The sequence below is a fragment of the Apteryx rowi genome, unplaced genomic scaffold (assembly GCF_003343035.1).
Source record: "Apteryx rowi isolate R43461 unplaced genomic scaffold, aptRow1 scaffold_481, whole genome shotgun sequence".
NCBI classification, from domain to species: Eukaryota; Metazoa; Chordata; class Aves; order Apterygiformes; family Apterygidae; genus Apteryx; species Apteryx rowi.
Genome location: NW_020450740.1, coordinates 345,753 through 359,901, shown reverse-complemented (window position 1 = coordinate 359,901; position 14,149 = coordinate 345,753). Strand labels below are relative to the sequence as shown.

The following is a 14,149-nucleotide window of genomic DNA, read 5'->3' as shown; positions in this document are numbered from 1 at the left end:
ATATTAATGTCATACTTGTTTCCATTTTATATTTCTAGGAAAAGAGGGCCGCTTTGGAATCATGAAGATGTTTCAGCTAAGAACCCTAATATAAAGAGTGCTGAACAGTTAACTGTGTTTTTAAAGCACGTGGTATCTATATTTAAACAGGCAAGCTCAGGTATGTTAGAAAACAGTCAATACATCGTAGAATGTAAGTCTGAACTAAATGAATTTTTTCAAATGCATGCAAGTTTATAGGTGACCTGTAAATCCACGCTTGGTGATAGCTTCCTGCTTCTGGTAATAGAGGTTTCTCGTGTGTATTACACAGTTCACTTCATGTTTCTGTTGACATCTGATTTAAATGCAGTGTTTCAGGGATGAGATTAAATATCTTATTAATATATTGTGGGTGTCRACTATTCAAAGCATAAATGTTTTATTCTCTCCAAGTCTGTGGAATACAAGTTCATAGGGCTGGAAAGATTTTTGAGAGGAATACCTCTAGAGAGAAAAGGAGAAAGTCATAGATGAGGGTGTTTTAAAATTAGGAATGACTTTGACCATTTTACTGTTTATAAAATTCAATTTTTTTTGTTTGTTATAAAGCACTGTGTTACTTGAATAATTATTTGCTCTTGTAGGAGGGTTTCAGTTGGAGCACCGTCTTAGTGAAGTTGCTTTGCAGACTGCTCTTTCTTGCTCCTCTCGACACTATGCTGGGAGGTCCTTTCAGATTTTCAGGGCTCTGAAGCAGCCTCTTACTGCATCTACACTTTCTGATGTTCTCTCCAGATTAGTAGAAACTGTTGGAGATGCAGGAGAAGAAGCTCAGGTATTTGTTTGTTTACATGTCCTATCCCCCCAATCCCCAATTTTATTAGAAAGTTAAGTAAATTTAAATGACATACTAATTTTATTATTTTAATGACAGTAAAATTTTGAAGGATTTTGGATTTAAAAAGCATTTCGATTTGAAACATTTTTGATTGATTGATAAAGCTTTCTATTTTTAAATAAAGATATCCTGAATATTAAAACAGTTTTAATCATGACACACTCTGAATTTTCACCTAATAAAACTAGAAAAAATGTTGATTTAGCTGTGCACATTTTCCTCTACAGCAACAGGAATTTTCAAAGAATTTGATTCATCTGTTTCCTGAAAATACCATGTCCTTCATAGTTTGAGAGTTGTGAGATCAGCCGTATTAAAAAAAAAAAAAATCAGGTGTTCAAAAACTTACCTGATAAACTGTTACAGCTATCCAACTTACTAGGTGTTATTGTATTCTAAAGAATTGGATCTGACCTTTTAAAACTGCAAAATGAGAGTCTAAATCCCCAAGGATACATGCATCCTTAAAAATAATGCAAATCTAAATGAATTTTGTGAGTATTTAGAAGTAAATTAAAGGTTTTGTCATTTTACTTTTTTTTTTTTTTTTTTTTGAAGAAGTAGTGCTAATTTGAGCTGTATGGTTAACGTTATGCTCGAATTGAACCATGAAGATAATAATTTAATAACTAATGCTGATTTTTATATTTTTATATCACTACTTAGTAGATTTTCTGTGATCTTTACTTGTAAATGTGAGTTATAATTTAAATATAAATATTATGTATACTATCGGTAATAAATATTTTATAATTATTCATGTGAATTTATTATCTAAATTATTGTATAATTTATGAAGAACTGTGGCTTTTTCCAGGGTTTTGTCATAGAACTGCTTCTGACTCTAGAGTCTGCTATTGATACATTGGCTGAAACCATGAAGCATTACGATCTGCTTTCTGCCCTTTCTCAGTAAGTTCTTATACTAGTACACTAGTACATGGTACATTTTAATTATTAAAAGTCTGATTTACTTGATTATTTCAAGTCATCTTTGCAGAACACTTGTATCCAAATTGTATGCTCTTTTGTGATGTTCTTCAGTGGCCTATTTTTTCCCATATGTATAATGAAGCTAATGGCACCAATTCTTGGAAAATGATTTAAGCTTTGTAGATGAAAACTTCTGTACTGCAAAAAATACTTGTACTGTAATTTTAATATAGACTAAATTTCTTTAGTTACAGCAAATGCTAATCTTTCTTAGGCCCCAGATTTGTTGTTTGTGTTTGAAAGAAGTGTAACTGAAGAGTCAAGAGTCAATTGTATGTCTCATTGGAGTGTGAGTGGGTGGTTAGCTCCATGACTTTTTTCCAACAGGAAAAAAAACCCTAAACATGCATACAATCCCATTTGTTTCATTTCATAGCAAGGTTTTCTGAAAATGTTGAAATTTCTAGGAAGTTCTTCTATTTCTCCCTATTTTAAATGTGAGAACCAGTAGGTGTTGATTTCTCTAGGTCAGCTACTTCAGGGAAAAATAAGGTAACAAGTAAGTAATTTCATTTATTAATTCCCTCATTTCTCTACCCTTATCACATATGTAAGGAAGTAAGTTGGAATGCTAGATATTCATTCATAGGGATTTTTTACATGCTTTAAGCTAATATTCCTAATTTTACTAAATTGCCTTGTCATTATTTTGCTCTACTGGGATTGTGATGAATATATTTTTGTAAGAGTGGTAACAGGATGCTACAGTCTTGTCTTATGCCACAGTTATAATTCTCTTCCAGAGATGCTGCGGAGTATCCCCTGAGAGTGTATATATGTGATTGGTATCAAATGCCTTTTTCCTTTCCTCCTAGTTTTAAGCTGTATGTTATTAAAAGTATTTTTCATGGAATAAAATTTAATATTGCTTTTTATTTTAGAACCTCATACCATGATTCGGTAATGGGAAACAAGTATGCAGCTAACAGGAAAAGCACTGGACAGATAAATCTAAGCACAAGTCCCATTATTAGTGGCAGTTGTCTGGGATACTACAGCAATACAAGGAGTAATTCTTTGAGACTGAATTTAATCAGTGAGCGGAGAGGTGACCGTCGACGGAGCAACACACTGGATATAATGGATGGAAGGATAAATCATGGTGGAAGTTTGGCAAGGACTAGAAGCCTTTCCTCCCTGAGAGAGGGAGGGATGTATGATGTGCAGCACACTACTGATCCTGTCAATCTGTTGGCTACCATATTTTGGATTGCAGCTTCATTGCTAGAGTCAGATTATGAATATGAATACCTTTTGGCTCTCAAACTACTCAACAAACTGCTAATTCACTTGCCTCTGGATAAGTCAGAGAGTCGGGAAAAGATAGAAAAGGTGCAGAATAAACTGAAATGGAATAACTTTCCAGGCCTTCAGCAGCTTTTCCTAAAAGGCTTTACTTCAGCATCTACACAAGAAATGACAGTTCACCTCCTCAGTAAACTCATCACAATTTCCAAGCATGCTTTGGTGGACCCTTCTCAGTTAGCAGGTATCTTCAGTCAATGTATAGATAATGATAATGTATTTTTCGTTAAATGAAATGTAATCAAAATTAATAGTGATTATACATTTGTCTTTAAAAAAAAAAAAAACACCCCTCAGTTAAATGCTCTCTGCATTTGTCGATATTGCAGTGCTAGATAGTGGGAGTACATTACAGATGATGATTATCTGCCAAGAAATACTGCATGAAAACTTTATCTGGTAGAATGTTGACTACTAACTTTAAACTTGTTTACAAGTTAAGAGCATGTGTATTAATTTTCATGATTTTGTGCTAAACAGCTCAATTACCTTGTGACCACAAATCTTAATGTGACCTTGTGACTTAGTACTGTTTCTAACCTTTACACCTTTTAGAAACAATATCACTGTACTGCTTGAAGATACTGAGTTTCTCAATTGTTTTGCTTAATTGGTCACATGATGATTTAATTTTCATTTTATTCATATGTGTACACACACACATTTTACATATATACACATATATATGTGTGTGTATATATATTATGTATTTATGTATGTGTATGTATGTAAGTCATGCTATAAAGGTTCTTAAATACTAGAAAGCTATTGAATGTTCACATCACTCCACATTAAGTGAAGTCTTATTAAAATCATTAGGGATTATATAACTATATTTTGTGTGCAGGATTTCCCCTAAACATCTTGTGCTTGCTTCCTCATCTGATCCAACATTTTGATAACCCAACTCAGTTCTGTAAAGAAACAGCTGACAGGATAGCAAAGGTATGTAAATATAATGTTTGGGGAGTATTCAGAAGTTTACTTTTATTACCAGTGTTGTTTCTTTATTTTCCACTCCATTATGTAATACTTTTCTGTATGGCTAATAGAATCATGTAAAAAAATTATATTTTAAGGATCTGATCCAGCCCTCATTCATATAATTGGTCTTCATATCAACCCCTGAGTTTCCCTTTGTGAATGAGAAAGCACATTTAGCTTATTCTGTAAACTTTAGAAGTAAAGAACAAATGTACTTATTATTAATGATATGTTACTTTTTCTAACTTCTCTGAGTCTGCAGCTTGTAATTTTAAACATAAATTCAATTAATTCTTAAGCACACTTCCTAATTTACTTGTCATAAGGAAGTGAACCTTACCTTTCAGACTGGTAAGTAGAGAAGAAAAGGTATTCTGTTCTTTCTGTTATTTGTAAATAGTGATTAACCTTCAGAGATTTTGAATACTTTCTGAACTGCAGTGTCTGTTAAAGCAGTAGAGGATGCCAACCAGCAGTCCCCAGGCAGACTGGTGGCATGTTGGTCTGCCAGCAGGCATTTTAAGGAAGAATGTGGGAAAGGGAATAAGAAAGTGCTGTCTGTTATAGGCAAAGCAGTCATAGGCTTCCCTATATAGGCTTCCCTAACTGTGGTATGTAAACCACTTAACAGTGTGCAAGTTACCTCAAAGTAATATGTGGCCTGAATTCAAGAGTTACTGCTGTCCCATAAATACCTGTGCTACTAGCTAGGAACGTTTACCTCTACCACCAGTGCTGGTGATGATAACAGCACAAGATTTTGAATTCTTGAGCTGGTTAATGTAGGATGGCAATAAGACCAGGGAAACTCGTATTTTATTCCAGGCTGTCCTACTGGCCTGCCAGGTACCCATTTCAAGTTGCTTGCTTTGCCACACTTGCTATTGTAGATTGGAAAACCAAGAAACCTTGATTCTGGCCTCCTTTTTTAAAATGCTTGGAGATCTACTGATAAAACATTTTATAAGAAATAGGTATTATTATTATTATAGGAGGAGAAGAAGAAACAAAACTGTCCTCAGGCCCCGGAACCTACAGTGTGAATGGAACTGCCAGCCACCAAAGGGAGGGGAAGGTCCAGAGGAGAAGGGGACAAGGCAGCTAGACAGTATGTCCAGAGAAACAGATAGAGAAAAGGAGAAGGTGGCAGGGAATGCTGCAAGGGGTGGGGGGAACAAAGGTGAGACATCCTGAGGGGAAGGAGAGTGGGGCAAACAGCAACACACCCTGTGCTAGGGAATAGGAGATGTACAAAACAGAAGTGCTTGACGAGGTCTGTGTCTCATTTATTTTTGTGGGGGAAACAGTTATGCCGCTTAAGGCTGCAGTATTAGGGAAGTGTTCATTTTTATAATCTGTAGTCTTTCTTTGAGCAAGCTTTGTAGTTGCCACTGAAAGTGCTACTGGGATTTGTTCAACCATTGCTGTGAGTAGGAGGCTGCCTGTGCAGTAAGAAATGGAAGGGAAGCGGTCATTGACTCAGTATGTCCACTCAGATATGATCCATACTGTCAGATTTCAGAAACCCTTAATGATATTATTCTTTGATTTTTAAAAAAGGAAAAATGTAAAGCTTAAGTGTATGCACAAGCCCTTATATATGAATCTTTATAAATTCTAGTGCCACTTGAAGACACAGATTCCCCAAAATAGGGTATTGTAAGTAAAGAATTCAGAATGTGGTTTCTAGTCATGAGATACAGGAAATATCTCAATAGGTTTATTCTATTCATGGTGCTCTTTTAGGAATCTCTTAGTTGTCAGAACTTGTACTGATTTCTCTTGTCTTCTCTTTTGACTCTCTTCATGTGAGAGAATGATTTAACCCCTAAAAGACTGTGGATGCATGCCACAGTACAACTGTCACAGCTACTACTGGCTTCCTAAAGCTCTGATAAATGCAAGGCTAGGAGAAAAGGGTTGGCCTAGGTTTCAAAGAAGAAAGATGAATGGCCATGCTAGAGAGACAGGTCAAGGCTTATGAATGAATACCCACTGAGTGCAGCTGTTACCCATGCAGGAATATGGAGCTGTATTTTCAGTATTTAAAGTTTTAATACCTGGTACACTTCCCCCCCCCCYTTTTTTTTTTGGAAAGCAATTTTAAGTATCTTAAAGAATTCTTTCTACTTTTTTTAAAGTAAGTTGTCAGGCTTAAAAATTCAGCAGAAATTGTAGATGTTTGTAGTTTGCTTTCAGTTGTTGGAAACTACAGTGAAATCTGGGAAAAAATAATGACTTGTAAATACTTAGGTTAAAAATGGTCATCTCTAATATAGTTATATCTGCTTTTTGCTTTTCAGGTTTGTGCAGAGGAGAAATCACCAACTCTTGCCAATTTGGCTCATATGATGAGCTTATACAGTACACACAGTTATTCCAGAGACTGTTCTAACTGGATTAATGTAGTTTGTAGATATTTGCATGACTCCTTCTCAGATACCACATTTAACCTTGTAACTTATCTTGCAGAGGTAAATTTTACTGAAAGTGTATCTCATTTTGACAATCTGTGATAAACTTTATATTTACTCACTGCCAATTTGTTATTTTTCATGATTCTGAATATTGGAAAAAGGGCATATCTTCCATAATGGAGAATAATAGTAAAATATTCTAGTATATGGCAAAGGGATGACTAGTGCACAAAAGGACGGAACCTTGAGTTTACCTTGAAATTGTAATCCCTCTAATGAAAGATCCCTTTTTGTGGTAGTAGTGTTCTGTAAGAGATACTTATCATCTGTGCCACATGAATAAAATATACACACACTGTCTTGGCTTTAACAAAATAAACTTAGTGTAAATCATAAAAGCACTTTTTTTTTTTTGTCAAATACCCATTTAAAGATGCCCTTAGCACAACTGAAAAACTAATTTCAAAATTCAATTGTAAATATTGCATAGTATATACTCAAAGAAGAATTAAATTTCAGAATTCAGTACATGACTGTCAGTCATTTGTATGCAAAACTGTTATCTTTAAGAAAGTACCTTGTGTGAAGAGCTTTTAGAACCTGGTCCTTGAGCTACATTACTTCAAACTGATAATGTGAACTATATTACTTCAAACTGATAATGATAACTTTTTAATTATTTGCTCTTTCTCATGTGTGAATTTATATGTACTTTCCTAAGATATTATATGCCAGACTTCTGTAAGACTTGCATGTAATTATTTTTCATGCAGCTTTGGGTTTTCGAATTTACAAGAACTCTTCAACTTAGTGAGAAGCATTTTATTATTATGTGCTTTAGGTCTATGCTTACAACTATTGTCAAAATTCTATTAATAAATGAAGAAAATTAATATGAGTAAAACTGAATTAGGATAGATAATGTAGTTCTTTTGCACTGCATTTTCTTTTTAGGTTAAAACAAAGTTGAAAAACATGAAGTGGTACATTAAAGTTTCTTGAAGGGAGAAATAAGTATTGGGGGGGTAACTAAATTTTAATGTTCATTTTCACTGTTGACTACTATTAAACACTCTAATTAAATTCTGTGTTTTTAAAAACTTTTTTAGCTATTAGAGAAAGGGTTATCCAGTATGCAACAGTCCTTACTGCAGATCATTTATAGTCTTCTGAGTCATATTGACCTGTCCACAGCACCAGTGAAACAGTTTAATTTGGAGATCATAAAAGTTATTGGTAAATATGTTCAGGTAGGTACTTTGAAAAACTATAAAATATGCTTTCTGTTTATTATCAAAGTGGTAGTGAAGTTACACTTAAATTTTTTTTTAGTGTAGTGAAGTAATTTATTGTAGTTTTAAAAATAGTTGTTCAATGTCAAATTCCATAGTATTTTAGTTTCTGACCTATGTATTTAATTCATTATACACATATTCTTTCTCTAATTTGATTTACATCTTGTGGGATGAGTTACCTGAGTGAATGTGCATCTATTTGCAAATGTAGGGTACTCTGTATATGTAGTCATAAAAGATGATCCTTCAACTTTTAAAATATAACTCTTTAAATAAGGAAACATGTTTACTGCTGAATACTGTAGATAGAAATTTCTTATTTAAGTGTATTTTTTTTCAAAAGGAAGCTTTACACTTAAATACATATTTGAATCATTTTCACCAGAGTATCTGTCCCTGAGAGAAACATTAAGTTCCATCTTCATGAGTTCAAGTGCATTTTTTTGTTAAAAGACAGTCCCCAAAAGACAAATAATGGTATTTTGCCCTAAGTAATTTGCTCTTTCATATTTGGAACAGAATTTACTGAAAACCCTGGAGGAAAGTCTAGCATTTTGCTGAAAGATTTTTAAAAAAGATTTTTTACCCGGAAAGAGTAGTGTTCCCCAGACATTTTGTTGTCGATAGATACGTACTTCAGACGCTGTGCTTCTGCCAGAGTGCATTAGGCAAAATGGAATGACTAGTGCAGCTGTATTTTTTATGGCCTGATGTCTGCTCATTTCACCTCTAACCTTTAGGTGAGCTTTCTCTCCAACCCCATACCACCGTGGAATATAATCTTAATTAGAAGATATTAGCTGTCAAAATACTGGTGGCAGTGAAAGAATATTCCAGAGAAGCGCATGCATTTTTGATAGGATAAAATGTGTTAATTTAGATAACAAAAGAGAAGACTATAAATGAACATGTTGCATTTAAATGTGATGCTACTAAACAGATTTTTAGTATGCTGTAGTCAGAATGCCTGTTAACCAATGTAAGTTGCTAAAGGATGGTTCAAGTTTGGGACTACTCTTTTTATACTTAGGATGCACAGGAGGTTGTTGAAGGCCATCATTACCTACAAAGACGCATGTACTGCTTATAGCCTTGAAAGTGGTGTTTATTTTTTAATGCAGTAGAGGAAAAATATTGTAACAAACGTGGCATCCTGATAAAAAGATGTTTTACATGTAATTTCAGAAACTGGAATAGTTGAGTTGCAGGTAGAGTTCTAACATTTCGGCAGTGTAAATCTTAACCCTCCCAAGGTGCATGTCTYTTCTCTTCCTCACTCCATAATCTCTGCAGTTGAAGCTGCTGAGTTATTTACTCTACCTTCATGATCTTTTTAAGGAGAGCACATTTAGCTCAAGCTCTGCCTTCTATATTTTCATACTTTCGTCCTAGTTTTTTTTAAGCACTGTCAGTTTTATGCTATATAAAAACCATGTAAATGCTTTTGTTTTGTTTGAGATCTTTGAAACACATGAGGAAATACAAAATGCAAAATATTTGTATGTATTTCAAATTCAGTTTACTCTGCCCTTAAGTATAAAATAATGAAAGAAGCCAGGAGGTAGAAGTTGTTTTGCTTTCAAATGCTATCGGCTTTATTTTCTGGGGCATGGAGAGCTGATACTTGAGATAATGGTAAAATACATCGAGATCTTGTGTGGCTGGCATTGTGAACTGGATCTAGTAAGCCTGGCTAGACCTAACTACCCTCCCTCGAATGACTTGGGTGCCTGGCTGCTGCCTTTCTGGCATTTCAAGTTCTGAAGCCCTGCTTGTGCTAAAGCCTTTCAGTCCAAAGTAGAATGTTAGAACTTTGGGGTTTGGGAATTTTAAAATCAATCAGTCCACTAAAAGTTCGTCTCTCTATCAGGTACAAAATGTCACATAAGTGTCTCTATCATACTGTGTTCAGACCACAAACATTTTCAAGCCATCTCATGCTTTAATGCTTGAATATAATAGTTACTGTGCATTCATTTGTTGTTAATTACTCAGTGCCTGGATTGACTCACTCGTATTTTGTTCATGTTTTGCTTTGTGTCTTCCAGACTTAGAAATGTGTGATAATGAAAACCGATATTTAAAGATGTGAGCTTATCTGAAAATGATCTATAATTAGGATATTGGCATCTGATGTTAAGTGCAAAATCCTACATTAAAATTTGTTGTATTTTTTGAAGTAATTGTTTTGTGATTTATGTGCATTCTCTTTAGAGTCCATATTGGAAGGAAGCCCTTAATATTTTGAAACTAGTGGTGTCTCGATCAGCAAGCCTTGTTGTACCTAATGATATTCCAAAGTCTTACGGAGGTGACATAGGTTCTCCTGAAATCTCTTTCACAAAAATTTTTAATAATGTCTCCAAGGAGCTACCTGGGAAGACCTTAGATTTTCATTTTGATATATCAGAGGTAATTATTGTAGTTTAAGCTACAATACAGTAATGACTCTCTGTTGCAAACTCAGATTTGTTTTCTCTTAGTCTTCTGTGTTTATATGTACTAAAATAAATATGATCAAATTTTACATACTTGAAACATAATTAGAGTCATACTGAAAAATAAACTTTGTATTCTCTTATGTTGTGTTTTTGCTGTTTTCCCTCTTTGAATATCTATAGAGTTAATTAAAGTCAATAGGATTATTTGTAAAGGTATTTCAGCTCAGTCAAAGAGCCACGCTAATGCAGCTGATGCTTTTTGTATCTGAACGTTCCTGGCCTTTACCAAATGAAGGGTTGTACATTCAAGGGCTGAGAGGATTAAAATCCTGTGTTCCAGTTTTGGCCTAACTTGCAAAGGGGGAAAAAATTTTGAGGAGAGAAGAGGATAGAGAATATAGAAATGTAAGTGTGAAATGGATGCAATTTGCAACAAATTTCTGTGATTAAAAAAGAAAAGAAAATTAGGATACATTAGAGCTGAAAGTAATATATTAGTACAGCTGATATTCTTTGTATGTCTGAAGAAGAGGGCATAGGCAAATGACTGCAGTATAATGTAAGGATGTGAAAACTGTAGAAACTTTAGAAGGAATCAAAAATAAGGGCTCGTGGTTGAAACTAATCCTAGATAATGCATGTCTTAGCCTTAATTAAATTGGTAGAGTCCTCTCTTTAGGAGAATTCCCTACTGGAAACTTCAGTGCATGCAGATAAATGACAGACCAGATGAATTCCTGCAGAATTTATTGGAGTAGCATTTGCTATCAAAAAGAATGAATGTGATCCTTGTTTTTCAAAGGGGTATGTGTTTTAGTGAGGTTGCTGGAGTGTGGAAATGATTTGTTAATATTTATGAATGCATCCAGAGAAAAGCTTTACCTCTTGTAAACTTGGAACACAGTTATTTTTAAAGTGTATTTTAAAATGCCTAGATTCCTGGTATGAAACTTGTCCATTTCAGAAAATACGAAAGGGCAGAATGGTAGTCTTTTGGGTAGGGTAGAAGTATTCAGCTTTGTGTTTATGAGTGTACCAATGTTGTATGGGTGCTCAGTGTTGGTGTGTTAGGCATGGACTTCTAAATTCAAACAAACACTTTGTATTTTATGTAATATTAATATTTCTAAAATTAAATACATAGTCTTTATTAAAACAGATTTGAATTCTAAGCAAGTATTTGTCTTCTGTGATAGACACCAATTATTGGGAATAAATATGGTGATCAACACAGCGCAGCTGGTAGAAATGGGAAGCCAAAAGTCATTGCTGTCACCCGGAGCACTTCTTCAACTTCATCAGGCTCCAATTCAAATGCATTAGTTCCTGTCAGCTGGAAGAGACCGCAGCTATCTCAGGTACATTATGTGTCTTGGGCATAGTAAGCAAATAATGTAGGTAGTGTTTATGAATGTGTAATCAAAATATATGTAGAAGTTTAATTCGAAATATACATTGGGTCTTAGCAAAACAGTAAACTGATACACCTTAAGCTAAAAGTTAGTATTAGTGAAGAGAAAAACCTATAAAATTAGTTTTAGAGAACCTCTGCATGTGAAATGACAACTCAAAAATCCAGACATTTTATATTTTTACTTGGACCTCTAATAGATGCTTTGCTATGTGTTATTTATTGTGTATTTTTCAGAGAAGAACGAGGGAGAAGCTAATGAATGTGCTTTCTCTGTGTGGACCAGAATCTGGGCTTCCCAAGAATCCTTCAGTAAGTGGTGGTGGTGTCTTATTTTGTTTTCTAAATCCTGGTAATGAGAATGCTATTGTATTCAGGTATTGGTGAAGTTATGAGAAAAGAGGTTTTGACATTCTGTTTTTGGTTCATTAATTCACAAATCCAGCTAAAAAATTAAAGAGAGATGGAATCATGAATAATGAATTACTTTTATTCCTCAAGAAGTCCACTGGGCACCATTCTTCACTAGACTGGATTCAGAACAATACTTTTCAGCCAAAACCAAAGTACCTGTAAAGCAAGAATACATTCATAGGGTTAATTCTTATTTTTATCTTAGGTGGATGTGAAAACAAGTTTTAAAAAATTCTTTAGATTGGAACTCAAATCTCCCCTCCTTGAACTGAATTAGCTGACCTCTCGTCAGCTCCTTGGATCTTGCTGGTCAGAATAACCTTGAAATCTTTTTCTCAAAATTTTACATCTTCACAGGAGGGCAGTACTGCACTGCCGCTCCAGAATAGTGTGTTGTGTCTTTTATGCTGCACATATGAATTTTTATTGTTTTGCCTAGAAGAGGCCACTGAACTATGTCTCCCATGTTCTGAGTAAATTTCTAACCCATTTTAAATAAGAGGTCTGGCTGTGTTTTAGAGAGAAGTGKTTGCAATGGCTGAGGATTGTAAGGATGTTGATACTGTATTGGAAATACCATTGAATGTGACTGGTGGATCACATGCCTTCAGACTAACATGGATGTTAGTAGGAATGTCTAACTATTGAGTAAAAATAGGGAGATGGCCTTACTTCTGTATAAATTACTGGAAAGACCACCATTAGCATACTAAGCTTAATTGTGGTGATGATATTTAAGGGCTTTTAAAATAATATGAACAGTCTGCTTATCATCTAGGATATTGTTTTCTTTGTGACATAAAAGTTCCTAGCTGGGGAAAAGTTTTAATGGTAGATGGACCTTTAATCTACCAGAGGAGTATGTAATAAAATAAGATGCCTCAAAGCTGAAGCTAAACAAATTTAACAAATCTCAGATGGAAATAAAGAGCAAATTGTAATTTGTGAAGCTGATTAAACCTTGGGATTTTTATCACTGGAAGTCATCACTGGGTGGATTTTTAAAAGGTACACAGTTCTTCCACAGAAATTGCTAGGTGAAAATGATACGGCCTGTGTCATGCAGATGAGATTATTATGACGGATTTTCTGATCTTAACATTGTGGTTATGAAAATGAAAGTTCACGGGTATAGTTTTCTGTATCTATTTGTACTTTTGCACTTCTCAATTGCATTAAGGAGAGAATGATATCATTAGTTTACGGATGTAATCTGAAGTACATCTAGCCTTGAAATAAGTTGCAGACTGTGCCTGCCCTTGTATCATCATTATATTTGTACGTTCTAAGCTGCCACTATTGCCATGAAACTGTGGGAAGCGGAATGGCTGGCTTTCGGAGATGGAGAAGTTGGAAGTTTTTATTTCTGTTTTTGCCCTTATCTGCAGGTTGTGTTTTCTTCTAATGAAGACTTGGAAGTTGGAGACCAACAAACTAGTCTTATTTCAACTACAGAAGAAGTGATTCAAGAGGAGGAAGTGGCTGTAGAAGACAATACCAGTGAACAACAATTTGGAGTTTTTAAAGACTTTGACTTTTTAGATGTTGAATTGGAAGATGCAGAGGTGAGACCTTGGGATTTCTTCTGTGTGCTTCCGTTTGAGAATGTTCTAAAAATTAGGTTATGTTGGTGCAACTCTAAGGAATTAGCAGCTCTTCTAACTAATCCAGTGGGGAAGAATTTATGACATGATTGATGTTAACTTGCATGATAAAAAAAAATCCTTGTCAAAAACTTTGCAATGATAAAGAGAAGTTGTTGCAAATGGTTGGGGTTTTTTGATTCAGGGACTTAATCTGAAAGTGAAGTGATATCACAGTATAAGCCAGTGACAGGATGACCGCCTGGGTACATTGTAGTAGAAAAGTTAATTATGGAACAATACTTTAAGAAAATGGCATAATCTTTGTTCCTGATATGTTTCTACATTTCTAAAACATGAATAGTTATAAACTGTATGGTATACTATCTCATTATATTAGATTATTTCACTCAGTCATCATAATTG

General features: G+C 34.5%; 1 protein-coding gene across 13 annotated transcripts in view; it reads left to right on the top strand.

Annotated features, from left to right (window-relative positions):
- Positions 1-14,149, top strand: part of FRYL (FRY like transcription coactivator) — a 178,475-nt gene that overhangs the window by 137,701 nt on the left and 26,625 nt on the right. For all 13 annotated transcript variants that reach the window (XM_026078606.1, XM_026078608.1, XM_026078611.1 and 10 more), the window contains 11 exons: positions 39-160; positions 627-817; positions 1,698-1,792; positions 2,755-3,362; positions 4,026-4,123; positions 6,466-6,636; positions 7,689-7,829; positions 10,089-10,286; positions 11,512-11,673; positions 11,964-12,038; positions 13,529-13,705. In XM_026078606.1, the coding sequence (XP_025934391.1) occupies positions 39-160; positions 627-817; positions 1,698-1,792; positions 2,755-3,362; positions 4,026-4,123; positions 6,466-6,636; positions 7,689-7,829; positions 10,089-10,286; positions 11,512-11,673; positions 11,964-12,038; positions 13,529-13,705 (2,038 nt within the window). The remainder of the gene's footprint in view (positions 1-38; positions 161-626; positions 818-1,697; positions 1,793-2,754; positions 3,363-4,025; positions 4,124-6,465; positions 6,637-7,688; positions 7,830-10,088; positions 10,287-11,511; positions 11,674-11,963; positions 12,039-13,528; positions 13,706-14,149) is intronic.